This window comes from Lepisosteus platostomus, chromosome 2 (genome assembly GCF_059453375.1).
Source record: "Lepisosteus platostomus isolate fLepPlt1 chromosome 2, fLepPlt1.hap1, whole genome shotgun sequence".
NCBI classification, from domain to species: domain Eukaryota; kingdom Metazoa; phylum Chordata; class Actinopteri; order Semionotiformes; family Lepisosteidae; genus Lepisosteus; species Lepisosteus platostomus.
Genome location: NC_142612.1, coordinates 32,719,118 through 32,746,884, shown reverse-complemented (window position 1 = coordinate 32,746,884; position 27,767 = coordinate 32,719,118). Strand labels below are relative to the sequence as shown.

General features: G+C 43.3%; 3 protein-coding genes across 3 annotated transcripts in view; 2 read left to right on the top strand and 1 right to left on the bottom strand.

The window, feature by feature from the left end:
• eif5b (eukaryotic translation initiation factor 5B) overlaps positions 1–17,446 on the bottom strand; it is a 39,651-nt gene extending 22,205 nt beyond the window's left edge. The window contains exons 1-5 of the mRNA XM_088605891.1: positions 17,293–17,446; positions 9,067–9,192; positions 8,510–8,576; positions 7,299–7,983; positions 5,749–5,966 (exon numbers count right to left, since the gene is read on the bottom strand). Coding sequence (XP_088462017.1) covers positions 5,749–5,966; positions 7,299–7,983; positions 8,510–8,576; positions 9,067–9,192; positions 17,293–17,327 — 1,131 coding nt within the window. The 5' untranslated portion in view covers positions 17,328–17,446. The remainder of the gene's footprint in view (positions 1–5,748; positions 5,967–7,298; positions 7,984–8,509; positions 8,577–9,066; positions 9,193–17,292) is intronic.
• Positions 455–5,344, top strand: LOC148676252 (uncharacterized). The gene is made up of 9 exons (XM_088605959.1): positions 455–642; positions 1,433–1,471; positions 1,779–1,833; positions 2,052–2,163; positions 3,460–3,510; positions 3,788–3,865; positions 4,176–4,232; positions 4,929–4,988; positions 5,197–5,344. Exons 2-9 carry the CDS (start codon positions 1,441–1,443, stop codon positions 5,293–5,295), a joined length of 543 nt encoding a protein of 180 aa, XP_088462085.1. The 5' UTR covers positions 455–642; positions 1,433–1,440; the 3' UTR covers positions 5,296–5,344.
• Positions 17,447–18,874: 1,428 nt separating the features above from the next.
• On the top strand, positions 18,875–26,776 carry txndc9 (thioredoxin domain containing 9). The gene is made up of 5 exons (XM_088605947.1): positions 18,875–18,992; positions 21,129–21,340; positions 22,379–22,497; positions 24,384–24,638; positions 25,582–26,776. The coding sequence occupies exons 2-5, from the start codon at positions 21,152–21,154 to the stop codon at positions 25,694–25,696; spliced, it is 678 nt and encodes a 225-aa protein (XP_088462073.1). The 5' UTR covers positions 18,875–18,992; positions 21,129–21,151; the 3' UTR covers positions 25,697–26,776.
• The last annotated feature ends 991 nt before the right edge of the window (positions 26,777–27,767 follow it).

The window sequence follows — 27,767 nt, the reverse complement described above, 5'->3', positions numbered from 1 at the left end:
GGACCTCGGTTTTACGTCTCATCCGAAGGACGGCGCCTGTTTACAGTATAGTGTCCCCATCACTATACTGGGGCATTAGGACCCACATGGACCACAGGGTGAGCGCCCCCTGCTGGCCCCACTAACACCTAACCCACTTCCAGCAGCAACCTTAGTTTTTCCCAGGAGGTCTCCCATCCAGGTACTGACCAGGCTCACACCTGCTTAGCTTCAGTGGGTTGCCAGTTGTGAGTTGCAGGGTGATATGGCTGCATATCATTATCTTCATGGACAACTGCTAAGCTCTGTTCCACAGCCTACAAAATATTCTTTACTGTGCAAGTCCTAAAAGTATTGGTTTTCTGTTGCACTTGAATTTACTGTAGCTATTAGAGATGGCACTATATACTAGCGAGCTACTGCCATTAGCCAATTATTGACTAATGATCAGCGCCACATTCAAACGCGTCTGCGGTGACGCACAATTCAGAATGGCCACAGCGTCCGTGTTGTCAACACGCCTCATTAGCGCGGACAGCTCAGTCGACGCTGGACCAGTTGGCGATCAGACGGACAAGTCGGACGCTGCCTTAAACATTTTAAAGTCTACAAATTAGCCGTTTGGATTTTTTAAAACTGCTAGTTATTACTCTTCAGAAAAGGGTAGGTTGACGTTTTATTTTATTCGGGGCTAGTTTTGGAACACGGGAGAAAAACAGCGCAAAGTTAACCAGTTACTGAGATCCGATCGAAAGACAATGATAGCTTAACAGTCCTGTGTTTTATTGAAATATTTCGACACCTAAAGTCAAACAACGAGACGGGAAAAAGAGTTTCGGTGCTTTGCGACACGTGTGACTGAAAACAAGAGACACTGCGATCGGCGCTCAGACCCCCGCTCGCCCATTCCGGCTTCGTCTCTGCTGGATTTAGTTGTTTTTTTCCCCAACTTTATTATGATCATATTAATATTAATAAATATTAATATATAAATATAAAGATGCCTGAAACTGGTTTCATCTCCCAGTTTCTTGTTCTATTCCGCTTGACCGACTCCATTTGGTTGTCATGACTACGGTTACCCTGCCGTGACGTCATAAAACAGCACGCACGTGTTTACGTTTACTTCAACATCTCCGATACACTTTCACTAATCAAATTAAGAGTTATTAGCATTTTATTACCCGGATTTTTAATTATGTTGATAAAAAAGTAAAAGAGATTAAGAGCACATTACTGTCGATTTGTGGACGTGGGGTCTTTTATCACGACGAAATACAAGAGCTACACATGTGAGCAGTGACCTGGATCAGTTAGCAGAGCTCTGACACTGGCAGGCCTGCTGTTTAGCTGGTCTGGCACGAGTGCAGTGAAACTCCCTGTGCAGAGTACTGTGATAATGTGACCCTCACACACTTGCTCAATGTCATGATGGACTTGTCCCTCTTTTTAGGTACCAGGATGTTTGACACAATTGGAAGCTATGAGTCTGGTAAGTATGCAGGCGTCATGACAGTCAGTAACTACAGTATTCGGAACTGCATTCTGTTACAACTCTGACTGGGGATACTCCTAGTCTACAGCAGCTTTTTTCTACTAACAATTAAAGTACCAAAGAAGGGAAATAATAACAATGAGAAGTGTCATTAAACAACCATCATTCTTCATAGAACAGTTATCTTGGACTCAGGTCCAAGGAGGATCCCAGCTGTTGGATTTACTGGCAAAGAAAAAGTTGAAGCTGATTAAAGCCATATTTCAGCAGTTGTAATTGCAGGAAATCCTGTGTCTCTTTGCAGTGATCTTCACTATTCATAGTGGAAGTGAAGACAGCGAGGAGGACTCCGACTGCGAGTAAGCTCCTCTCCTCTGTGTGTCAGTCTGGGCTGGCCAAAGACAGCAGCAACGCTACTATACCGCTTGTTTTGTTTATCATGGAAGTTTATCATTCTAGCATTAAGTTGTCATGTGTTTTGACAATCACTTAAAGTGCTGCACCAAGTACTAGAAGTGGCGGTGAAGGTGGACTTAGAATGTGCTGAAACCTAAAACAATGATTTCTACATGACCAGGTTCCAGATGACCAGGGAACTCTCTTTTGAAGAGTTCTGCACCACTGTGGAGAGATCAGGAAGAAGCTGGGAAGAAACCCATGCGTATATGTGTGACTACTATAAGAAACTGGTGAGTACACCATACAGGACACTTCATACATAAACTACAGGATTTACAGTGGTGTGAAAAAGTAGGTACACCCAATGAAAAGGCTTGTCTTTTTTACATTTTTGGACAAAAGGATATTTGATCATCATTTCAACAATACTTATAAAGGTGATCTTATTTTTAAAAAATAACATTGAGAAATCCCATTCTGCACTCATTTGTACTATTTAAATAAACAGAAATGCAATTTCCTTGTGTGGATAAAGTTAGTACACCCCTACCTTTATCATTGCATCAAATGCCTCAAATTAGAATCAGGTCCACCAAAACAGGTGCAAATGATTAGAACATCAATAGAGAGTAGCGTGGAGGACACTGCCTTCTATAAACATCAGAAAGCTGTGGTCTGGTTGGGTCTTAGCAATTGAGGTGTGTGGCTACGTCATGCCAAGATCAAAAGAGCTGTCTGAGGCCCTCAGAAGAAAGACTGTTGATGACTATGATGAGTCTGGAAAGGGTTTTAAAGCCATTTCCAGCAATTTGTAGTCCATCACTCCCACTGTCAGAAAGATCATCTACAAATGGAGAAAATTTCAAACCACTGGCAATCTATTCAGGCCAGGTTGTCTCACCAAATTCAGTCCAAGAGCTGACCGAAAGACGCTGCAAGACGTCTCCAAAAACACCAGGATAACATCAAGGGATTTGCAGGCTTGCCTCAGTCAATGTCAAAGAGATTGAGTCAACCATCCGAAAGAGACTGCACAACTTTGCCCTACATGCGAGGTCAGGAAGGAAGAAGCCTCTGCTCTCAAAAAAGAATATAGATGCATGACTGATATCTGCCAGACAACATCTAGGTGAAGATCAGGACGATTGGAACAATGTGCTCTGGACTGATGAGACAAAGGTAGAGCTGTTTGGCCACAATGCCAGACGTCATGTTTGGTGAAAACCAAAAAACTGCCTTTGACCAAACGAACCTCATACCAGCTGTAAAGCATGGTGGTGGAAGCATTACGGTTTGGGGCTGCTTTTCTGCCCCAGGGTCTGGCCAGCTTTCCATCATAGTCAACAAGGAATTCCACACTGTACCAGAGAGTACTTGAGGAGAATGTGAGGCCATCTATCAAAAAGCTGAAACTGAACCGTAAGTGGACCTTGCAACAAGACAATTACCCAAAACACTCAAGCAAATCCAAAAAAGAATGGAGGAAAGAAGAATTAAAAATGGAATTACAGACACAGCTGTTTGATCATAAATGAAAAATGAGGTAATCTATTCACAGTTCTAACTTGTTTTTTTTCCCCAAACAGAGCAACAGGAGAGACAGCTTGACTGCAGACAATCTGGACACCGAACGAAAGGTATGACCTGCACCTGTGGTAACTTGTAATATAGAACATCTTGACATTTTAAAAAATAAACAATGTTTTGCTTCTTTCCACCACCTATTCTGGTCCTACCTTTCACAGCGAGGACACCTGTGAAGCCAAGCTGATTAACGACTGCAAATTCCAAATATGGGAGATTATTTTTCCTTTGTCCACTCTCTCTTCCAGTTTTATGCCATACAGATCTCGTGGTATCGCAAATAAATTGAAATGGCAGATTTTAACACATCGCTTGGTGTTCCTTTTATAGATAAGAAAGAGAACTGAAGAAAGGAAGCACCTGGACACAATCAGAGACCAAATTTTGGCCACAGTGAGGTACATAGAGGTGAGTGTTTTCACCTTTGTTGATTTAATGGGAGAGAGTAAATTCCATCTTCTTACTGGCTGGAAAAGCTGCACAACTTCTATATGTTAGTTTATGTTGCCTCACAATGAAAAATATTTTTTTCTTCTACCATGCTACTGTCTGTAGCTGTTAGTCACATCAGATGAACCACATCTTAGATGCATCATGCCTCATAAAAATGTTTTTCTACAAGTATCTGCAATACGTAAATTGAGATAAACAGTTTGTGGATTTAAATTTAAGAATAGCTTGGGTAGTTTTGTAAATAATTACTGCCTTTATCCCTCAGCGGAAAGCTTTCCTCACATGGAAAGCAACAGAGGACAGGCTGAAGGCCTTCAAACAGGTATGTGTTCTCTTCTGCTCGCTCTCCTCCGAGAAACTGGGATTGTGCACAAACCTCTTGTTCAGGAGCCTCACGCAGACCAGACACTTATTTTAAATAAAGATATTCAGAATCGGGATTGTGGGCGAGTTTTCGAGTTTGTATACTACATGTTTTGCTAAAAAGCAGCTCTAGAAGAGCAGTAACATGAGAAGGGACAATGTGACCTTTATTGCCATCATCCGGTTCCAGTTGTGGTCCAGTAGCCAGTACTGGTAAGACCTCCCCTTCTCGATATTTCAGGTGACGTTTGAATTCACATCCTGAAGAATTTTCACATGAAAATGATGAAAAGAATTTTAACTAAGAAAATACAACAAAGCTTAATCATTTTGCTCCCTGGCTGAGGGCAACATCCTCTGAAAATTACGAATATGCACATCCAGTCACTCCAGTAATTTCAATCAGCACCTTTTTGGGGAACCACTGACCAAACAAAAACTTTCCAAGAAGGGTTGAACATCCAGATTTCAAGCTCTTCTTCCAGTACAGAAGACCACTACCTTAGAGATGTGTTAGTCAGAGCTCTTGAGTGGCTCCTTTTTTCACTCTTAGTTTAAAACATATCACCAATTATCCATGAATGGTAGTACTTTAGGGAAGGAGAGTATTGGCAGGTTTGCACTGGATCTGATGGGATCATTTTTCTTGAAACAGAAACTACAGTATAAACAGCTGCTGTTGACCAACCTGAATGAGGCAGTGGAGAGAAACAAAGTAAGTAAAATTCAAAACCCCTTTTGAAAAGTCAACGATCGTCTTTCATCCCCAGATGTAACTAGTATCACTGAAGTTTAAGCTCGTTTGAAGACTAGGGTAACAGCAATGAAAACCTAAAGACAGAGCACAGCTGACTTCAACAGCTTGTCAGTCTCTTTGTCAGCAGCAAAGGATTTCTCACCTTTCCCCTCTTTTTCCTTTACAGGAGCTCCAGGCCCAAGTAGAAGCTCTGCACAAAAAAATCTATTTGAAACTGAAGAGGATCTACTGTGGCCACCGCACAAACCAAACCCTTCCTAGCTAATGTGTGGAGCCTTGTTTTGTACATGTGTAAATACATTTTATAGACATTATCATGTGTCTCATGCCATCTCTACCCCAGGCTTGCTACAGTGTATCCAAACTACAGCACAGCACACAACATGCCATCACTGGTGTAAAAATCATTTCAAATATTTCTGCCCCCTCCTTTCTTGTCCTTGCCTTTTTATAACAAAAATACCCTGTAAAAACAATTTTATAGAAAGCTTAGACTTTTTATCGCTCTATGCCATCAATATGGAATCCCCAATTACGGTTTTTGCTCTGCCTGTCCCAAATGGGGTGTGTCATTGCGATTGTGTGACTAGCTATCCGAACGTTCCTTCCAGCAACGGGTTTTGAGACGCCTTCAATCAGAAGGCTGCTGGTCCTGCTAACCGGCGATGAAGCACACAGCCCCACACACCGCGGTGTTCAGAAAAGCCGGCCCACCCACCTGCTCCAGCCTCTGCGCCTCCATCTCCTCCAGGCGTCGGAGGCGCTCCTCTTCCTCCTGCCTGGCCCGCTCCTCCTCCTCCTTCATCCGGGCCAGTGCCTCCTGCATGGCCCTGACCGTGGCCTTGCTGGGACCCTTCTTCTTCTCCTTTTCCTTCTCCTCCTTCTCGCCCTTCTTCTTCTTGTCCTTCTTCTTCTTCTTGTCGCCCTCGCCCTCCTCTGCAACAGCACAGCAAGCAGAGGGGCGTTAACGAGCAGCTGTGCCCAGCGGCCCAGCCCTGGTAACCCTGGTGGGCACATTCTGAACCCCCTTCTGCCAGATATCTACGCAGGACTGTGCCCAGTACCGTGAAATTAGCACTGAGCTTTCTTGCTTGTGAGGTTATCCATTTCTTTTTTTTTTACTTTTACGAAACAGAACCAAAACAGCAGAATAAACATTTGCCTTCATCTTTTTTCATTTTTGTTACATTGTATAAATAAAATGAACTATTTACATTATGCCAGCAGGTATGGAGGGCCATACACAAAAAAAAATACAATTGTTTGATAAGAAACACAACACACAAAGAAGTCCACACATAGATATCACTGCATATTTTCTCATAATCTAAAATCAGGTCCCTGTAGGGAGATACATTTAATCCATGTTTCCCAGTATTTGTTAAACCTCTCTGCCGGCAATCTGAGAGAAAGTTATTTTTTCCATTATATAGATCTCATTCACAACATTAACCCATTGGTCACGTGTTGGAGGTTATTTATAAGCCGAGGTTATAAATTTCATTTCTGATTTCACATCTTCAATGAACAACGCGTGGAGACAAATATGATGAACTCTTCGATCCCTGTTATTCGTCCTACAATGTTTCACACCTCTGTGAATTGCTTTTAGAATAGAAAGCATCAGGGAAAGCACAGCAGGCAACACAAGCTGAGAAGTGAAAAAAAAAACACGGCACCAAGGGCTGAATTCAGGTCAGGAGTACACAAGTCAAAACTGGGCATCTGCAAGAGCCCGAGGATATATCAGGAGCAGAGAATCCCCAATTCTGGTTTCTGAGAGTCAAACATTCTTTAGGGAGTCAAACACAACATATTTTACTTTTGTAATTACTTGTGTAAAGTGTTTCACCTTAGTTACACACTGGAAAATACATTGCTCTCTTTTGTTTTTATAATGGCTTAATCCGTGATTAAATGGATAATTTTGCCTTTCTTCCTGTGCGAAAGAGCCGAGTTATGACTATAACTGGTGACTATTCCTGGTGAAGCGATCGATGTGTCACGCCTCTCCCTGACGGAAACACATCACAAACTCCCTCTCCCGCACTGCTGCGCAACTCCGGACCTCCAGGGCCTGAATGCAGAAGGCTTACAGAGTCTCTGACAAGTGTCAAACTGGTCCAGTTAAGCGAACAATCCGATCAACTGGGCCATGTAGAGCAGAGGCGGAATGAAAACCTGAAACCGGGAGACTACAGCCCCTTCAGAAGGGAAGAAGCACACTACTGTCCGAGAGGACAAGAATAGAGACGAAGGGAGACTCACCCTCTTTAGCATCGCCGCCCTCCTTCTCCTCAGACACGGCGCTCTCCAGCTTTTTGGGCTCTGAGCTGGGAGCCTGCGCCGCCGGGACGGGAGCCTTCTTGACCCCCTCTGTGCTCTTCTCCTTGTCCTCATCCTTCTCCTTCAGCTTCCTCAGCCGGGCCTTCTCCTCCTCCTTCTTCTTACGCTCTCGCTCCTTCTTCTCCGCCTTCTTCTGCGCCGCCGTCTTCAGCTTGAAGGAGCCGTCCTCCTCTTCCTCGTCCTCCTCCTCCCCGCCGCTGTCGGCCCTGCCCGCTTTAGCCCTCTGGCTTTTCTGCTGGGCCTTCCTGCTGCCCCGGGGGCGCTCTTCCGAATCTTCGTCGCTGTCGCCCACAGGATCTGCTGCCCGGCTCTTCGCACCTCCATCCTCATCGTCCGACTCCGAGGGGGGAGCCTTCCTGGCCCCCTTTTTTGCCCCTTGGCCTTTCTTGCCTGGCCTGAGGTCATCACCTTCAGAGTCAGAAGCAGCAGGCGGAGCAGCCGGCTCCGACGTCTTCTGGGGTTTCTGGACGCCGTTCTCCACGTCATCTTGACCCTGCCCCTCGTCCTCATCCTCATCCAAGCTGGCCTTCTTGTTGCCCTTGCGGGTTTTCTTCTTTTCGGCCTTGGTGGGGCCGGGCTCGGCTGCCTCCTCAGCGCCTTCGGCTTTCTGAATCAACATCGGGGCAGAGAGGCGAGAGAAGGCAAGGGTTACCGACTCGTGCATTTCTACGTGCAGAGGAAACGCCGCCAGATGCCAAAGAATATGGTACAGTAGCTCAAAAGGCAACAGTCCTTTACAATCACTAGAAACCCCAGAATAAGCTAACCACAGATAGCTCTAGTCAGAATCATGCCTTGGAAGGCTGCCCTACAGTTCATCCATGATGGCAGATGCCCTTTATGGGCATGTTTACGTAAACATGCTTCCAGAAGCCACATAAACTACGCCATAAAAGACTAGAATATTTGGGCTATGTTTATTTTCAGTGGTTTAACCAATATAACAGCAATTTACTGATCTCTTTAAATAATTTGAATGCTGTTCTATTCTAACTATTGGAAATCTGTTGCTTTACGTGCACGTGCAATCAAATCTGTTAACATCATTGTCACCAGGACCAATGGAGAAATTTGCAGGACAAATGTGGTTCTTTTCAATTTGTCCACACCACACAAAATACTAAAGAGAGTACCTTGTTAGATTTTGCTCCTTGGTTTTCTATGCTGAGCTCCTCTAGTTCCTTAAGGATATCATCCTCACTGAAAGGCAAGCAAAGAAGAAAAAATATCAGCAAGCAGACATATTACAAAAAAATTAGTAGGTCATGAGTTTCCAAAATAACGAAGCAGAGACCATCCTTGTCTGCATTTTCTTAATCAGATGCTAAATGCGAATGTGCCACAGTCTAGATTGCAATAACAATAATCCCTCAGATGGTAGCAAATAAATGTTTCACAACAGGATGAGCTACAGGTAAGAAGGGCAGGTTGTTTGTAATACAATGCTGCCGGTGAGCCTGGATATTGTGTAACTGGAACTGTGCTTATTTTCTAAAACCTCTTTATGTTCTCTCTTGTTCTTCACAACATTAGGAACCACTTCCTCTTTTCAAATTGAGCCATTCTATACAGATACAATGCCAGTGTCCCAGAACTGATCCCTGATTTAGCCTGATCTTTCTGGCTAAGGCTAATATTCAAAGCCCCTGCCCTCAATGTGGGGAGTGGGGGTCCCCTCAGGGAGACCTACTCGAAATCCTGAGTCTTCTTGTTCTTCTTCTTTTTGCCCTTGCCCTTGGCGGCGTCCTGCTCCTTGGCGGCTCCCGCTCCCTCTATCTCAGCAGCCAGGGCATCGATGTCGACGTCGTCTTTGGCGCTAGGACGGAAGAGCAGAGTGGGGGAATTCAACACAGATTCCGGCCGCACTCTGCAGAGGTCAGAGTGCTGCTGGAGCTGGGAAACCAAAACACACCGGGGGGGGGGGTCCTTACGCCCACAATCCAGAATGGTTGTGGCACCACTTACTAGCAGTCATGCGAGGTGCATCAAGGGGTGCACAGAAGTAGAGCTGGGCGATAATTCGATAACGATAATTATCGCGATATAATTTTCCTCGATATAATTTAAACAAAAGTTTGATAAATGTTCGATATATATGTTTATGCTTTGCGCGAGTGCGCGTGCGTGTTGCAGACCGGGCAGCTAACAGATTTGTTTAATGTTTCTGCTGTTTGGCAAGTGATTGTTGTGTTCTTAACATAAAAAGTTGTTTAATTTACCAATTAACTGTCTGGTTTCTTCAACTTTCAAAATCTGCCAACCAAAAAAATCTGCCTTTAAACTTGAAAGAAATAATGATTTGACATTTATCATGATAATTATCGATATCGACTGATATGAAATTTTTTATCGTGATAATGTTTTTGGCCATATCTCCCAGCCCTACAGAGAAGATACCTGTAAGCGTCAAGCATTTGAAAAAAAAACAGGCTTCAAATATTTTCTCAACTGGAAATTGACCTCTGTTACTTAGCCCTGTGAAACTCAAAAGCCAGTAATCATATAAAAATAAATTTAGCACACTTAAGTGCTTTCAGATGTACTGCCAATATCTTTCAGATGCCACACGTACAGACTTAAAACTTATTGGAAGTTACCCAATACTGTAGCGGCTAACACTCAGTTACATAACAGATGCTCACCTTGAACAATTGTTCATTAGTGAAAGAGATTTTTCCAGTTCCTGCTTCTACTAAGAATGACACCCAGGGGACGAGCCCACTGCTGTACTACACCCTCTCAGCAGACCTCACTCCTTCAGTCGCCTCTTACAAAGTGCTTAGATTTGCTCCTCCTTCATCTCTGATCATTATGCACGCCTCCCTTGAAATCTCACCAAAAAAAACACTGAGGAAAAAGAGTTAGATCTCTATAAACAGGCAGCCAGATCTTTACTCAAGTAACACATTAGTTAAGGCACAGTAGGCCTCAGGGCAAATGATGGGGCATTCTTGAAAGGGACATTTGGCAGGGACCCCGGTTTCTTCCAATTGCCACCCCACTTCAGAACAAAGACTAAACATTGAGCAGTAACAGCTTCAGAATCCATTTAGTGTAAATTATTATCGAGACACAAGCCCGAAACACTGATGGTTGTGAAAGAGATTCAGAGGCTGCACAGGGAAGTCAATATCAGAGTGTGACTTAGCCAGCAGCTCTGCAATTCCAGAGCTTTAGGAAACATGCAAGTATACATCATGAATCTGAGAGAAGCAAGACCTTTTAACAATAAGCACTTTAGGTTCTCCCACAGCAAGATTATTTCTGAAATGTAATTCCATCTTCCTTTCTATAAAAGAACACATCAAGTCGACATTCCGTCGTTAAACTACTGGCAAGACTAAAATACGTTGAACAGTATAAAATCAGATAAGCATGCCAGGCAATTAGAGACTGTGTGAGACTTAATTAGTGTATCCTGATGGTATTTGGAGATGGAACTACGGCTCACAAAACATAAACTAAAGGAAAGTGAAATTAAAACCAAGAACAACCCAATAAGACGACCCTTCACCACACCACCAAATTCAGAAGCAGTAACTTCCAAATCTAGACACATGAACTCAACAATGTAATAGGATAGCTAACTCAATCGTGCAGTTTTTATAGACTATTCACCATAAAAAAATAAAAATAACTTTAACTCTGCTAGTTTTAACGTATTCATGCATGGAACCCACAGATGGGAAAACGCACAGTAAAGGTGCCAACCACTCTGATGGTGCACTCATAAATTAAACCTCTAAACTCCTGCCTGTTGTCCAGCTTTCTGCTGCCCAATATGAATGCAGTAAAATGCAGCTTTACACTTTTCCCAGTAATAAAAGCACTGCCAAAATGCCACCATTAACTTACATTAGAACAGGGCTGTCCAGTCCTGGTCCTGGAGGGCCAGTGTGCCTGCAGGTTTGAAAGGTCTCTTTAATGCAGCAGCTCACACAGAACTGTTTGAAGCGGTCAAATTATTCCAAGTAAATCAGCAACCAACCGTTTTAGCGCCTTAAGAGCTGAGTTTGAACACAAATCTGCAGACACACCTGAATTAGGGTATGGCTCACTCAAAAACAAAATGCAAGTGCAGTTTAGAGAGGAAGCTGACAAAAAAATGTTCCACTTATTTTCAGCTCTGAAGCATTCAGGAAAAGCAGATTGTGGAAAGCTCTTTTTAAATGGGGTCTTACTGTGTTATTGCGTACTGTTGCATCAGAAGTGGAAAAAAAACGAAAGCTCAGGGGCAGGGCTGCTACACATTCCAGCACGGAAAGAAACTGCTGACCAAGCACAAATCCTGAGTGATGAAACAGACATCTTCAGAACGTAAAGATGGTTACAAATCAGAGGAGACCACTTGGACCAACTAGTCCATCTGGTAGTTAGTGATCATCTGATCCAAGAATCTCATCCATCCGTTTCTTAAAAGATTCCGGGTCATTGGCTTTAACAACATGGCTGCGTAGCTTATTCCAACTCCCACAACTCTTTGTGTATCGGAGTGCCCTGTTCTTAGGTTTCAAAGGCCTTCTGCAAAGGTTTCACTTGGGCCCTCTGGTTCGTGTTTCACCGCTGAAGTAGAACATAGAACACTTATATATATATAATTGATGGAAAATATATATATAATTGATCTGTATTCAACACTACAGTATTAATTCAAGCACATTGTGTAATGTGTCGGCTGTCTTAACATATCAAAAGACAGCTACACATCAAAGGACAGGACCAACCGGTCAACTCTTGCTACATATCAAAAGGGCAAGACAAATACTCATGAAGCAGTGAAACAAAACTTCTTCCTGAGATCATATGTATGTAAGAGCTGGGAAACCCTTGCAGTTTTGTCTGTTCTGCGGGGCAGACCCAACGTGCGTCGATGTCAATATTGAGCTCAATAAAACAACTGAATCCACGCAAGACTGTGTCCTGCTCCTTTGATGAAGGATTTCCCACAACACCGCTCACTCTAAAAAAAACTACCGGGTCGATTTGAATCAATCATTTTGAGGATGATACCGAGACAAAATCTTTTCCACAGTGTGGTGACCACGACTGTATGCAGGACTGTAAACGACCGCCAATTACATTTAAGCCTTTGAAAGCGGGACAAAAGACGACAGCACACTCCGTGGCACAAAGGATTTATTGGTGCTACAGTTTCAGGCAGGGAATTTATTGGCAAGAAAATCTGCATGAACTCCCAAAAAAAACTAAAGTGGATTTACACAGTCTTCAGAAGAAAAAACATGGAATTTTAAAATGATGAAAAAAAAAACAGACAACAGAACTTTGTAACTGAACAAAGGATTGAAAATCCTCAAAGGCAAGCCAACGGATGTCCTCAGAATCAGCAAGGTGTGAAACACGGACCATAGGGCACAAGTGACCTTCTCTTCAGAGAGGGTGGCTGAGGTGTAGAACAAGCAAGTGAGCCAGGTGGGGTGTATTAAAGATCCAGTATTATACACTAACATTTTCCCTCTGATATGTACAATAGGTGGCGTAATGTACTGGCTATTTAAAGATGATCGCAGATGATGATGACTATAGCGAGAAAGCACTCATGAAATGGCTTGACTTGTGAACACCTGCTACATTGTGCCAAAGCAGTCTTAAAGAACCTATTTAGTAGAAAACTGCGAGGAAGTGATCTGGTCAAAAGTACTCACTGAAGATAAGGTTTTCAAAAACTCGGACCAGTCTAATGAGACTGGGCTAAAAAAAGCATCTCTGACTTCGGGTTAGGAGCAGGAGGTACGCGAAACAGCAACACTGGGATCAGTTTTATTGCTGGTAAAGGTAGAGTTTGTTAGCCAAGAGAGAAACCAAAAGCATTCATAGAAACGATGGGCTTGGGGTCTTTAAAGAGAAGAGCGTGTGTTGTTCCAATTCAGTTCCAGCCCTGGCAGCCAAGACTCCCCATCAGCCAGGCCCTGAGCAGAGCTCCTCCCAGGAGGACAGGAATGCTGGCCGGCAGCTCGAGGGCAGCAGCTGGGAACGGGCCAGCTGGCCGGAGTCACACAGGAACGGCTGGGCACCGCAGCAAAGGCGCAGACTTCCGTCAACATACACCTCAGTCTCCGTGAGGCCTGGCGCTAACCTGGGGTAGCACGCCGGACCCAGTGTCCACGTTATCATACCTACGATTCAGGATGGCAATAAGCTTGAATGCAACTGTTGCATCTGTGAGATTTGTAATAACAGATGCCTCCGACCGACCTGAAAAGGAAACTCCCTCAATTTGAGAACTGTAACCAGGATTGGGCGGAGTCGGGTCATTTTTTTTCCAGCAAATAATTAACGGGCACTTCCTAAACATTGATATCATTATGATGCAGCCCTGTCATGTCCATCTTAGAAACCACTTTCCAGGAAACAAAGCTTTTTTTCCTCCCCCTCGCAGAGCAAAGAAGTTAAAGGGTGAGGGTTTAACTCCAGCTTAACCCTAAGGCCTCTGGGGCCTGCAGGGTCTCCTGTTTTCTGCAGTATAAAGGCAACATGGGCATCTGCCTGGGCTGGGAGCTGTCAATGAGCCCATTCACACAGCTGGGCCGACCAGAACAACAGGGACAGATCCCCTTCAGCGAGGACTCACCTGCAGTGTTAGCCTTGTAGACATGGATCCCAGATACCATATTCATGTGTCCCAAGGTGCATCTACTACTCCTGGCTGGCTGCTATATCATCTAATACCAGGTAATACCAAAAATACCCCCACTACATGTCTTCTTGAATGCAAAACAACCTTCACTCCAGACCCTAAAGAGACAACCCCCCCCAGTCTTACATATGATTCTTATACAGTTTAGGACTGATGAGGATTTCACCCCAGGGAACTTCCTCTAGTCCTGCCTAAAGAATCTGGAGATTTGCTCACCAACACAAAAGCTCAGAGTTCGAGAAATGCCCTAATGCCACCCCTCTCCAATGTGCACAGCAGAATGAAGCACACTTCAGAGAAAACACACAAAGTAAAACTTTCATACAGTCCAATAATCTGAGTTACGCCATAACTTTGCATGGAGTGCCAGGCTTTACAAAAGCAGGTCAGTCTATTCCACATCCCTACATTTATCTATGAAAGTTTTAGAATTACACCACACTTCCCTGGTTTGCATGCATGTTGCATTTCGTGCACAGTAAGTACAAGAAATAGCTTTTCAAGATTGCTTCCAGACCATCATCGACCGAGGGCTTGTGATTGAGGTCAGTGATTTCACTGAAATTTACGTGTTTTTTGCACAAGACAAAAAAATAAGAAGTGAGTGGTATGGTGGCGCAGAGGTTGGCATCGCTATCTAGCAGCACCAAGGCCTTGAGTTCAATTCTGAACCTGGGGTGCTGTCTGTGTGGAGTCTGAATGTTCTCCGCACGTTCACGTGGGTTCCCTCTGGGTGCTCCGATTTCCTTCCACAATTCACAGACATGCTGGTGGGTTTACTGGCTTCTGGGAAAACTGGCCCTGGTGTGAGTGTGTGCTTGTTTGTGTCTGCGTCTGCCCTGCAAAGGACTGGCATCCCGTCCAGGCTGAACCCGGCCTTGGCCCACTGAATGCAAGAAAGTTCCCCTGTGACCCTGGGCTGGATAAAGCCATAAAAAAAGACCAGCTCATAAACTGCTTCTTTTGTATGTCACAGCTATGTGTGCCCCTCACGTCAGAGAGGCCGGCGACGACACACAAGCAGGGTACGCTGGCCCTCCAGCCCGAGACAGAACAGCAGAGCTGCCGACGCACCTCTCCGCCAGCGAGGGCAGGTGACGCGTTCACACAGCTTGTGTCTGCAGCCGTCAACCAGACAATTCTAAACTTAGACTTCTCGCCTCTGGAATTGAGGACCTGGAAAAAAACCAAATCTCCACACTGTTTGCGGCAGTCAATTGCCTTACGTCACCTGTAACAGTGCTCACTAAGAGAAACGATGCCAACCTTTATGTAGCACCTCTGTGGCACTGCATAATAAAACCAAGCACATACATTCACAATAATGCAGTAAAGTCAACTACATTAAAGCCCAGGAGCTGAACTAAGGGCAGACTTAAAAAGGTTTGGGAAAGTTTTGAAGGCTCTCGGCTCTAGACATAAGGAGGATCGCTCCTGGACATGGTACACATTCGTACACTTTCCGTGTAGCTGTCCAAAACAATTCCTCTATAGGATAAAAATCACTACTGACTTGCTGTATGTTTGCAAAGGTTTGTGGGAAAGTTCGTGGCCTTTATCCATTCTCCCAGAGAGGGCGGGTGTGGCTGCCAGTCTTATCAGCGGCTGTGAGGGTTAAGATGCGCAAGGGTAGTCACAGTAGAGGACATCTGTCCCCAGACAGCTCTCCAGCGTAGTCTAGTACCTGGATGGGAGACCTCCTGGGAAAAACTAAGGTTGCTGCTGGAAGAGGTGTTAGTGGGGCCAGCGGGGGGCGCTCACCCTGCGGTCCATGTGGGTCCTAATGCCCCAGTATAGTGACGGGGACACTATACTGTAAACAGGCGCCGTCCTTCGGATGAGACGTAAAACCGAGGTCCTGACTCTCTGTGGTCATTAAAAATCCCAGGGCGCTTCTCGAAAAGAGTAGGGGTGTAACCCCGGTGTCCTGGCCAAATTTCCAATTGGCCCTTACTAATCATGGCCTCCTAATAATCCCCCTCTATGAATTGGCTACATTACTCTGCTCTCCTCCCCACTGATAGCTGATGTGTGGCGAGCGTTCTGGCGCACTATGGCTGCCGTCGCATCATCCAGGTGGATGCTGCACATTGGTGGTGGTGGAGGGGAGTCCCCATTACCTGTAAAGCGCTTTGAGTGGAGTGTCCAGAAAAGCGCTATATAAGTGTAAGCAATTATTATTATTATTATTACAGACCGTGCCCTGAGGCTGCCACATCCTTCATGTACCAACACCCACAGTGTTGTACCCATTTACAATCATAATGCACATGCTCCTATCAAGTCCTTAGCTATACCCTCTGAAAGTATTTCCTTAACTGGTGCAGTTTCCCCTAAACTGGGTGCCGTTACACACCTCAGCATGAGTAACTTATTGATTACAGTAATTATTATAACTACAATAATAATTCCTTGCACTTGTATAGCACTCTTCTTGGCACTCTGCTCAAAGCGCTTTACAGGTAATGGGGACTCCCCTCCACACCACCAGTGTGCAGCATCCACCTATATGATGTGACAGCAGCCACAGTGCGCCAGTACACTCACTACACACCAGCTATCAGTGGGGAGGAGAACAGAGTGATGAAGCCAGTTCAGAGATGGGGATTATTAGGAGGCCAAGATTGGTAAAGCCCAGGGGGAAATAATCTGAAAGGTGCTGGACCGTATCATTTTGTTCTTTAACCCCAATCCACTAAATACTTTTCCTAAAAAAAAACGGTAGACAACAGGCAGGGAACAATGACTTTCTGAAGGCATGCATGCTCAGCCACTGTGCAGCGGATCCCTCGCTGAATTCCACACCGACTGGCGCTTTATTCGGGCACAATGGACGGTGCCGCCACACAATGGACGCGCTCAGGCGGCCACGCCGGGTGGCTTTGCACAAGAAAGCACAACAACGCACGTGGGCAAGCCACCGAGCCCACGGACGCGCCACCGTGACAACAGCATCTGCTATGCGTGGCCGACAGCACTGCTCCGAAACCGCGTCGCTGCCTTCTCATCGGGCTGTTAATTAAAGCCCCGCGTATCCGACAAGACGTATGAGGGCTCAAAGTTAGCCTCGTTAAGCGATTCCCTGCGATGACGTGAGGTAGCGCTGCTGTGCACATCACCAGACGCACCAGGAGGTAGCTGGAACACGGGCCTAGAGAGAATGGACCCACAGACACGCGTTCCTGCGTGGAACCATAACGACCCGAGCTGCCCGCGCCGTTACCCGTGCCACACGGTATTCGGAACTACAGTGTCGTTTACCTGTCTTCGCCTTTGTTTTTCTGTTTCTTGCCCATTGTCGCTGCGTGGTAAATCTTCCGTGAAAACTGCGCCTCACCGCTGCCCTGCTCTCAGCCGCTCATATGGTCGCGAGGAACAATCGCGCAGGCGCTCCTCCGGTGCGCGCACGTCGCAGAGTGAGCCTCGCACAGAGATGACCTCACACTGACGTATCCGTATGTTATCCTCACAACTGTATATTTCCTTCTCCGTGTATTATCTTTATTGTTTATTATTGAGTTGGTTTTATTGATTGTGCATTATGGAGAAGGAATAAACTAAAAAAAAAATCTTTAATGTGTCCAGTTAAGTATGGGTATTCAGTTAAGGGGGTAGCATGTAAAATTCTTCTTATATGATTCCCTTTACCTTATTCACACATTAAACGCTACACACAACTCAAACATGATATTGATCTTAACTGATCGTTTTGTTTTAAATAATGTTGTATTTATTCTGTTACTGGAAAGAAATAGCTACTTTTATTTTTAGAAAATTTTTAATGTTATTTGAACTAACACTGTAAAAATGATCTGATTAGTTTCACACATTAATCAACCATTAAAATTATAAAGTTTATTAGATAAATCGGATTATTTTATTTTGTAAATATCATCAATGTAATGTTCAAAGAAATCTTTACTTTTCACGAAATGGCAACTGAAATATTAATTAAGGTCTTCAAAAACAAAAAACTGAAAACTTACTTTGTATGTTACTGATTCGAACCCATAACTCCTCTCCCATTCTTTTTGTTGTTACGTTTCGTCTTGGTGTTGTGCTATTTTTTATCACTTAGATTTGTTCTTATAACAAAATTCCGTTTTTCTCACACGCAATCTACTGAATGTTTGTAAACAATAAAGTTTAAAATGGGTTGGCTTGGGGTTGTGTAATAAGACATCATGTTCACACATATACTGTACGAGTTCAGGTGGGTAGCTGCGTCAGCATGCGTAGGCTGCAAAGGAACAAGTAATAGGTTTATTCCATGCTGAAAAACAGAAAGAAAACACGTTTCGGCCGTGGAGCCTTCTTCCTCACACCTGAAGAAGACTCCTGTTGACACCAGTTGACACCTGAAGAAGGCTCCACGGCCGAAACGTTGTGTTTTCTTTCTTCTTTTTTTCAGCATGGAATAAACCTATTACTTGTTCCTTTGCATATACTGTACGCGTTGGTTCGATGTGTTTTCTGGATCACTACTCACAGAATTAAGAATTAATTCTTATGAATGCCCTGTTTTGCAAATTTACTTTAATTAATGGCAGTTAGGCAGCAGTAGTAGTAGTTTATTTATTATTTTTAATAATAATTTTATTATTTATTATATTATTTTTTAGTAAACTTTCACGTGTCCTTCGAGAGCTGGAAGACTGCAAGTACCAGAATGCATAGCGAAAAGCCACTTTAAAAATAGGGAGTAAAAAGAAAAAGGGAGTATATTTGTGAACATTAGTTCATAAAGTATTTGCGATCGTTTAAATTAAATAAGTTGCAAAATATTGATAAAAAATATCATAAATAGTTCTACCCGCGCTCTTTGATTTTTTAATTTATTTGTATTTGATTGACAGGCTCAGCAGCGAGTACTGGGGGCTTCAAAGCAATCCGGGCGATTTGTTATGACGTCAGCGCCGGGCCTCCTGTGGAGATCCAAACAGTCGTTGTGAATCGCTGAGGTAAGTGGACAACGGGAACAAAAACGGTTGGAGCAACCCTTAAGCTCCCAGAAAAAGGAAATTGTTTGTTGAAAAAATACTAAAATGTAAGCGGAGACCTTGGATTGAGCCGTGTGTGAGGTTTTGGGGCGGGGTGGCCTTATTTCAGCGAAAAACGGGTGTTTTCGGTGTTTGGAGGCTGAACGGCTCCTGAAGTGCTCTGACCGGTCAGTGAAGAGAAGGGTGCGGTTGCAGCCCAGGTCATGGATGGAGTCTGTAGCCCATTCAGAATGTTTCAGATAGAGCTGGGCTCAAGGAACCACGCCGTTAGAGACCGTACCTTGTCGTGCGACGGGTCCCGTTTAATTGCAGTGCGTCACCTGAAACGTGTAATGGTGTGGATCAAGTGGTCAGTCGCTGGTTACCATGACTATAGCTTTCCAGGCCAACAATCGTGGGCATCATTTCACAATAGGTCTGGAAGGTGGTTACTGCTATATTCTGTATTATCTTTAGCGCTGAGTATTAAAAACGAGGGACCTTATCGTTATCTTCGTGGTGTTGTAAAACTTTCCGTATTTGCTGGCTGGAGGTATGGTTAATCAAGGGATCTGAGGTGTGGGCCAGCGAGGAAAATAATATTTATTGTTCTTTTACGACGAGCGGACCACACAATTGTGGGCACTTAAACACTAACCGTTTTCGTGTCAATATCTCTCAAAGGATTTTCCCCTCGACATAGCAAATGGACAGTCCGTAGGTAGAAAACACATTGGGAAATCATAGAAAGATGAAACGTCGTTAGCACATGGCAGCCGAAGGAAAGATTTTTTAAACGACGTTTGAGGGCGGATAGAGCCGGAGAAGCTCGCTGGAACGCTTCGTAGTCTTGTGAAAATATGTAATTACTAATATTAAAATATATACATGAAACATCTAACAATAAAGTGGCCTTTCTGCCAAAAGAGGTAGAGGTGGGGGGTATGATATCTGGTAAGACCAGTTCTAGCTAGAGTGATTCAGCCCTTTAAACGAGCGAGCAACCGAAGAACCACTGCTTGTGGAACTTAATTAAATGAAATTTGATTCATCTACAAAAAAAAACCCACTTGATTCTGCTGTTATTTTGCTGATTTATTTAAAACCGGCTTCCCTCATGAGTGATTCTGAGCTCCTTCTAGAACGTCCAGGCCACCGTTTGTCTGTCCGCTCTGAAATGGCTTTATCCCCTTGCTGTTTCGGTGCCTTGAAGAAGTGTGAAAATGCTCTCTTCCTCACAGTCAACTGACATTTCCTTCTCAATTGGTTGAAAAGTAAAGAACTGTAGGCCTGTGATTGCTTCTTTTTATTGTTAGTATAAGTGCATGGCTGTCCTGAATATTTTAACAGGGTTATTAAAGAACAATTGTTTTTATTTTGTTTGTTTAACCAGGCAGGCCAGTTAGGAACATATTCACTTGTAAAGGGATGAATTGAATTGATTCATACAGCAGGGCAATTACTGGTTTTATATGGCCAATGTCAAGGGTACAAGAGTAGTGTCCTTTCCAGCATTGGAAACAGTAACCCTCCGGTCCAGAAACTTCACCTCTACTCTACACTGCTGCCTAATTAATGGTGACACAGAGCAGGCTGCAGCAGGACATGCTGATCTTGAGCCCTATCCTGCGGTGGCATTGCTGGTATTAATCACGTTCATAGTCTCTAGAGCAGAAACCTCACCGATGGGTGTGAGACACATCAGCATGTCCATGGTCGCTGGAAGGCTGCCCCCCTCCTGCTTTATTTCTGTTGCTGGAAACCATAAGGCAAACACTCCTGGGATTCCACAGGAGTCGAAAGTCTTACATCAGACTAAGGGCCCCGATACAGGGCAGGGACAGGCAAATCTCCCAACACTGAATGCCTGATCTCCTAAAGCTGGTGGAAGAGGTTGGTGTTCCTTGTTGGTCAGACTGGTTTAGAGTAAATGGGACTCTTAAACCATTGTACTTAATCATTTTATGTGTTGGAAGAATTGTGGAAGTTGGTGTTAAATTCCACTAGGTTCCGGTTATTGAGGAATTATACCTTGCATAGTTCTGGACAGAGAAGCCCAAGATGGGGAGGGGGAGAAACACTTCTGCTGTGCCATCTGACCAATGTTCCCTTTTCCAGGTTTGTTCTATCTAGCAGGGGTCATGGCGGGCGGTCAGTCAATGGACATCATAACCAAGGTTCTGGAGGACCAGATCATCCAGACGGCTAAGGTTGTGGAGGAGCAGCTGGACGCTGAGCTGGGGAAGCTGGAGAAGATGGATGATGACGAGCTGGAGAAACTGAAGGAGAGGAGGCTGGAGGCGCTGAAGAAGGCCCAGAAGCAGAAGCAGGTGCTGTTCCTGGGAAACCATACTGGGTCTTTCTGTCCACTACCAAGAGCAAGAGAAACAGTTAATTTAGACCCTGGCAAAAGGCTCTAGTCTCTCTGCTGTTTTCCTTTACACAGGCTGCCCAACCATGCTAAACTTGCACCACTGATATACAGCCTTAGCAGATTTTGTTTTAGCGTATTGCCTTTTTAAATGTTGCAAGCAAGCCTTTTAGAATTATTATTGCTGCTTAAATCAGTTGATGTGCTACCATAGGATTGTTGTGGTTTTGTCCTGTGAAGGATCAAGCAAAGTAAGTTTCTGCGGGAATTGGTTTGGCACACAGTTGAGGGAAATAGAAATGTTACAGTGTGCCTTTCATATGACCGGAAGTATTGAAGTATTGGTTAAATATTGGCATCTTGTACTCATAGAGTTTTCCTGAACTTTTGATTTTGCATAAATTGTTTTTAAACATGATATGTATTATCACTTCCTTCATGCTTTCCATCTAAGCTTAGCTGTTTCTGAACCCAGAAAAGTCACAGTAAAGTATCTGCAAAATGTGTTTTACAAGCCAATCAAAATTAGTGTCTTTTGGAAAAGCCACTCAAATCATGGTTGTTTAGCTGAAGTGAGCATCATTTCTGATTTTAAATGGATAGAAATTCTGGACAGAACATAATTGCTGCTAAACGTGAGCTCAGTTATTTTTAGAAGAACACAAACAATTTGAAGATGTGAAAGTAGTGGCTTTGGAGAGAATAAAAGTACGTTTTCAACCATTTTTCAAATGTAATTGGAAGATTACCGGCAGCCACTGCACATGTGGGAGACACAAACCCTGGTGCTGTGTGCTGTGTGCCGAGCGAGATGTGCACTGGTGTGTAAAAACTGCAGCTGCGATCTGAACAGGAGTGACCACCCATGTAAAGTGATTTGGCACCTCCTGTGCCTTCCTCCCTCCGTGGTTAATGTCCTGTGCTGCTTTCGGACTATACATCACACATGATCCTTATCAGTAGCAGATCCTTGATAGGAGTCTCGTTTTTCCTTTAGGAGTGGCTCTCTAAGGGACATGGCGAATACAGAGAAATCCCAAGTGAGAGAGATTTTTTCCAAGAAGTCAAAGAAAGCAAGCATGTGGTCTGCCATTTCTACAAAGATACTACCTTCAGGTGGGCAACGTGCAAAGGGAGAATTTAATGGGTGATAATGGGGTCCATTATTAAAGATGGTAAAGACAGCCATTGTTACAGAGCATTGTTACTTTTTTTTCTTTTAAACAATTTTGAATCATATAGGCTGACCCAAGACTGCGGATTTTAATTAAAAACCACTTTAAGGTTAGAGCTGTAGTGAAATCCTTATTGTGACCTCTGGCTGTGAAACACTAAGCACTAACCAGTTATCCTGTTTGGTTGTGATAATAGTCAGTTGTAATATACCTGTAGATGTTAGTGCTCCCGTCTTGTTGTTGTACACCCAGTTACCTGCATATAAAATTGCATGAATTTGTCAGGAGATGTGTGATGTTATTACTTGGTAGAAAACCTTTAACCATTAAAAAAACTGAGGTACAACACACCAGCAAATGTGCTGATGGGGCCTTCAGTACAGCAGTTGAGGTGAGTGTTCCCTCCAATAGACCGTAGACCCATCCTGAATCTGAAGTTATTATTCAATATTTGCCAAGTATGTGTATTAGAAGCAAATCAAACTCACAGTGTTTTTTGTAAAAGGCACAAATAGAATGCATGTGTAATTCTACATGGGTCCAGTAAGAAGGAACATTTAATAATAATAATTGCTTACACTTATATAGCGCTTTTCTGGACACTCCACTCAAAGTGCTTTACAGGTAATGGGGACTCCCCTCCACCACCACCAATATGCAGCCCCACCTGGATGATGCGACGGCAGCCATAGTGTGCCAGAACACTCACCACACATCAGCTATCAGTGGGGAGGAGAGCAGAGTAATGAAGCCAATTCATAGATGGGGATTATTAGGAGGCCATTGGAATTTTGGCCAGGACGCCGGGGTTACACCCCTACTCTTTTCAAGAAACACCCTGGGATTTTTAATGACCACAGAGAGTCAGGACCTCTGTTTTACGTCTCATCCGAAGGATGGCGCATGTTTACAGTATAGTTTCCCCATCACTATTTAGGGGCATTAGGACCCACATGGACCGCAGGGTGAGCGCCCCCTGCTGGCCCCACTAACACCTCTTCCAGCAGCAACCCTAGTTTTTCCCAGGAGGTCTCCCATCCAGATACTGACCAGGCTCACCTTGGTGAAGGAATCTTAATTAAACACTAGCCTATAAATTTGTAAATGTGACTCCTCTTGATTCTATTATCTAGCCCCCCTCCTCTTCTGCCAAGAATCACTCTTGACATCTCTTCTGTTGTCGACCCATTTCTTCTCTGGCTTGCTGAGCCTCTTCCCTAGAGATTATTTTCCACAGTTTATAGTCCAGGCCCTGCTACTGGACTGCTACTGTCACATTCTCTCACCCATCCCCCCTGCCACCACTGCCTGCCCACTCCAACTCATCCAGAATTCTGCATTTCACCTTATCGTGCTGCTCCCTTACTCCAGTTCCTCCACTGCCTTCCTGTTGTCACGCATCCTTCTCATCGCACTTATTCCCACATACCACTGTCTCAACCACCCAGCTCCCTTCTTTCCACAGTCTCTTATCTCCCCTGCCCACTGATGCCCTCTCATCTCGTCTTCCTCTTCAACCCCTCAGGGTGGAGTGAACTACCCCAGAAATCAGAACTGCCTACAGCCCTGCCTAGTCAGAACTTTCCTTTGATCTCTCAGCCACTGTAAAATTAATCTCATACTAATGTAAGCCTTGCTCACATAAACTCCCCTCAGTTAGGACATGTGCTAAGTCAATCATTCTTGTATTTTCAAATCTACAAAATGGACCACATTTCCATTTACAAATCTTAGATTCAAATTGATAGTTTTCACCTGTTCTTTTGCACACAGTGGAAATATTAATTTGAAAGACAATTTATTTGATTGATGTTTTCTTTGTAACAGATGTAAAATTTTGGACAAGCACTTGTCTTTACTGGCCAAGAAGCACTTGGAGACAAAGTTCATTAAGTTAAATGTGGAGAAGGCCCCTTTCCTCACTGAAAGACTGCGCATCAAAGTGATTCCAACACTGGCACTCGTGAAGGATGGGAAAACCAAGGATTACATTGTCGGCTTTGCTGATCTAGGCAACACAGATGAATTTACAACAGAGACGCTAGAATGGCGCCTGGGGTGCTCTGAGGTCATTAACTACAGGTAATATTATTATTTAATGAACAACTTCATTATAATTGACATAATTAATATTCTATAGTGCATACTGTTTACATGATTTATATGCACAAAGGCAGTGATATTCATTCCTGGTCCTGGAGGGCCAGCAGGTTTTATAGGTATCTTGTAATTCTCAAGAAGTAAAGACCTGGAAACAGTGGTAATAGAGACCATTTAAGAGAACAACTGATGTCAAAACTGATTAAGATTTGTGACACCAGGACCAGGAGACAATATCTGTGCACAAAAGGTTAGAGGCAAAAGCAGCATCTCCCACTGGTAACTCAAAATGACATTTTAATTTAAAAAAAGATAGATATTTAATTTGGTAGACCAATACAGTTGCCATCTTACTCAGCTTGACATTTCTAATATATGTTCATAAAATGTTGTCACAGAACAATTAATCTCAAGAGCAAAGATTTGATCCAAGTATATGAAGTCCTAAAGGGTATAGATGGGGTCGGTCTAGGGCAGGAGTGGGACATCTTTAGAAGAATGTGTTGAATTTGTCTGAAAACCAATGGTCAGCTGGTCTCCCAAACACTATTGGCATTGTACTCCTGAACAGAACAGGCTAGTTTCAAACATCCACCTGACGACTGAACTTTAAATAGCCGATGATCATCAAAATTAGACACCAGCTTTTTTTAAATATTATTTTATATATTTTTATAACTGTAGAAATGTATAAATCTGCTGTGAATCACAAGACAGTTATTTCTTGATTTTTCTCTTATATTTGGTGGCAGGGTTGGGTGCAATATAGCTCTACAGTCAGTCTAGATGTAGGGAATGTTTAGCTCTCTCTTTCCCTGACAGACATTTCAGAGTGAACTGAAATGTGTCCTCACGCTTCTTGCTGTTATGGGAGGTTGCTGTGCTCCTGAAGGAGAATGGTACTGGAATCTGCTTTGTCTTTCAGTGGGGATTTGGTGCAGCCACTGATGCAGGGACAGAAGCCTGGGTCAAAGGTCACTAAGCTGGACAAGAAGACGATCCGGGGGAAAGGCTACGACTCGGGTTCTGACGACGACTAGAGTACAGCTCTCTCGCCTCCTCATTTAATCTCATTTGTTCTGAATTAACTGACTTAAGCTTTATTGCCCCTAATGTAATTAATCTCATATATCAAAGTTTATAAACATATACAACAGGATTACAATGCAACAACAGCACAGTATTAGAATACACAACAACATTCTGCAACATCTCTCAATCAGAACTCTTCCAGGACCAATAGAAAAAAAACATACAATTATCTTAAGGGTCTAAACACAATAATAAGATCCCTAACAGCAAACACTTTTTTTCATTTGTCAACAACTGAATGCTTTTAGGTATAAAGGATGTAGATGCTCTCTTAGTGTTTTATACAGGAAATCTGGTACCTCCTCCAGAAGAAGGTAGGATAGTTTATTCTAAAAGAGTGGATGAGGGGGGGTCATCTAAGATTTGATGTTGCTCTGTTAGACATGTTATTATAAAGATGCACTGGTAACACTTATTTATGTTCTGCAAATACTAAGTACCTCCCCAGCTCTGCAATTCACATTATATTTTCTAGTTGAGAAATATCTGGGGCAATAATGACCAGGTAGTAATGTGTTGGCAGCTTATGAAACTGATTGATTTTCTGTGTGAACTCTTACTTTTTTCCTTTTAGTCTCATCTGCCATGACATATGCTTAGAGTGAGCCCTAAAAATGTTATTTTTCCCCATATTGCAAGTGTAAGGTACTGTCACATAGAATCATGTTAGTAATGTGGAGACAAGTTGGTGTTATAGTTAGATAAAAATCCATCTTTAAAAGCCATTATATCCAGTTTCTCTTTTTGCTCAAGTGGTAAAACCCTGCTCCAGTCACATCTGTCCACAAATTCAGCCCTGCCTTCCAGGCAGATGCAAATTATTGATCTCTTGAAGGCATAAACATAATTATGTTTTGTAGCCTGTCTGCCTGGCTATTGGAATTGTGGGTGAATAAAATGGAATATGTATAGTCTTGCAATCAGGTTGATTGTGCGTATATTTAAAACCAAACAAGAACAGCAGTAACTATTTTCATCTGTGAATAAAACAAATGAATGGTGGGATCAATCACATGGTGACCTCAAAATGAACAGCCTGTAGACTCATCATTCAGGTGGTTGTGCAAAATCCATTTTTTAAACTGATTAAGTACTTAACTCACAAGATTCAGGTGTTCCTGCTCTTTGTAGTTACTTGCTCATTACACAACTAAACCATTAAACCTAAAGAAAGGGGAGATGTAAATTGAACTGTACAAAAACAAATTTAAAGCCTTTGCTTCTCATTGAGCCTTATTTTCTGTGATACAGGAAATAGGAATTAACTTTTGATTTGTGTTACACTAATTTATTTTTTAAAATTATTTTGAAGGTTATTAGCTTCTTAATTATGGTTGGATCCGATTATTCTTTTGTACTTCAAACTAGGATGCTTGATAAGAATAAACTGCAAAACAACATGTGGAACTGAGCATGAACTCTGGGGCTGTTTATTAGAAACAAGTGAGTGCCAGGGATGCCACCAGCACTGGAATGTAGTTTTGCTCTGCCAGTGTGAACTGTGATACAGACTTGAGAGTTTTCTATAAATGTGTTCCAACTTAATAAAAATGAGATTCTGGCAGCAAGCGCTTATTTCTTCTGTGACTAGAAGCTGTTGCTTGATTATCACTGTTGTCAGTGCTTTTTCTTACAGCCAAGATAACGGGGCTAAGAGGAGAGGGAGGACCCTAGGGATAATAATTGTAAAATTAAATTAATTTTCACAACAGGTCTTAAGTGTTGCTTTTAAACCAATCTCAACATGACATCTTACATTTGAAAAGGATGATTTGAGAGGAACTAATCCCCCAGCCAAACAAATTGAGAATTCTAAATTCAGACTTGGGAAGATGAAAACCCAGCACCTGTACTGCATATGAAAACACCTTACAGTTCAGTACATTTTGCTTCAAGCTTCACGTTTCTTACTTACCTTTAACGCAGAAGTCTTTAGGTGCCTTTGAAACACGTCAGCAGTCACAGAGGCTGTCACCCACTGTGTGGTACCTGGTACTTGGCAGAGTAAGAAGGCCTGAA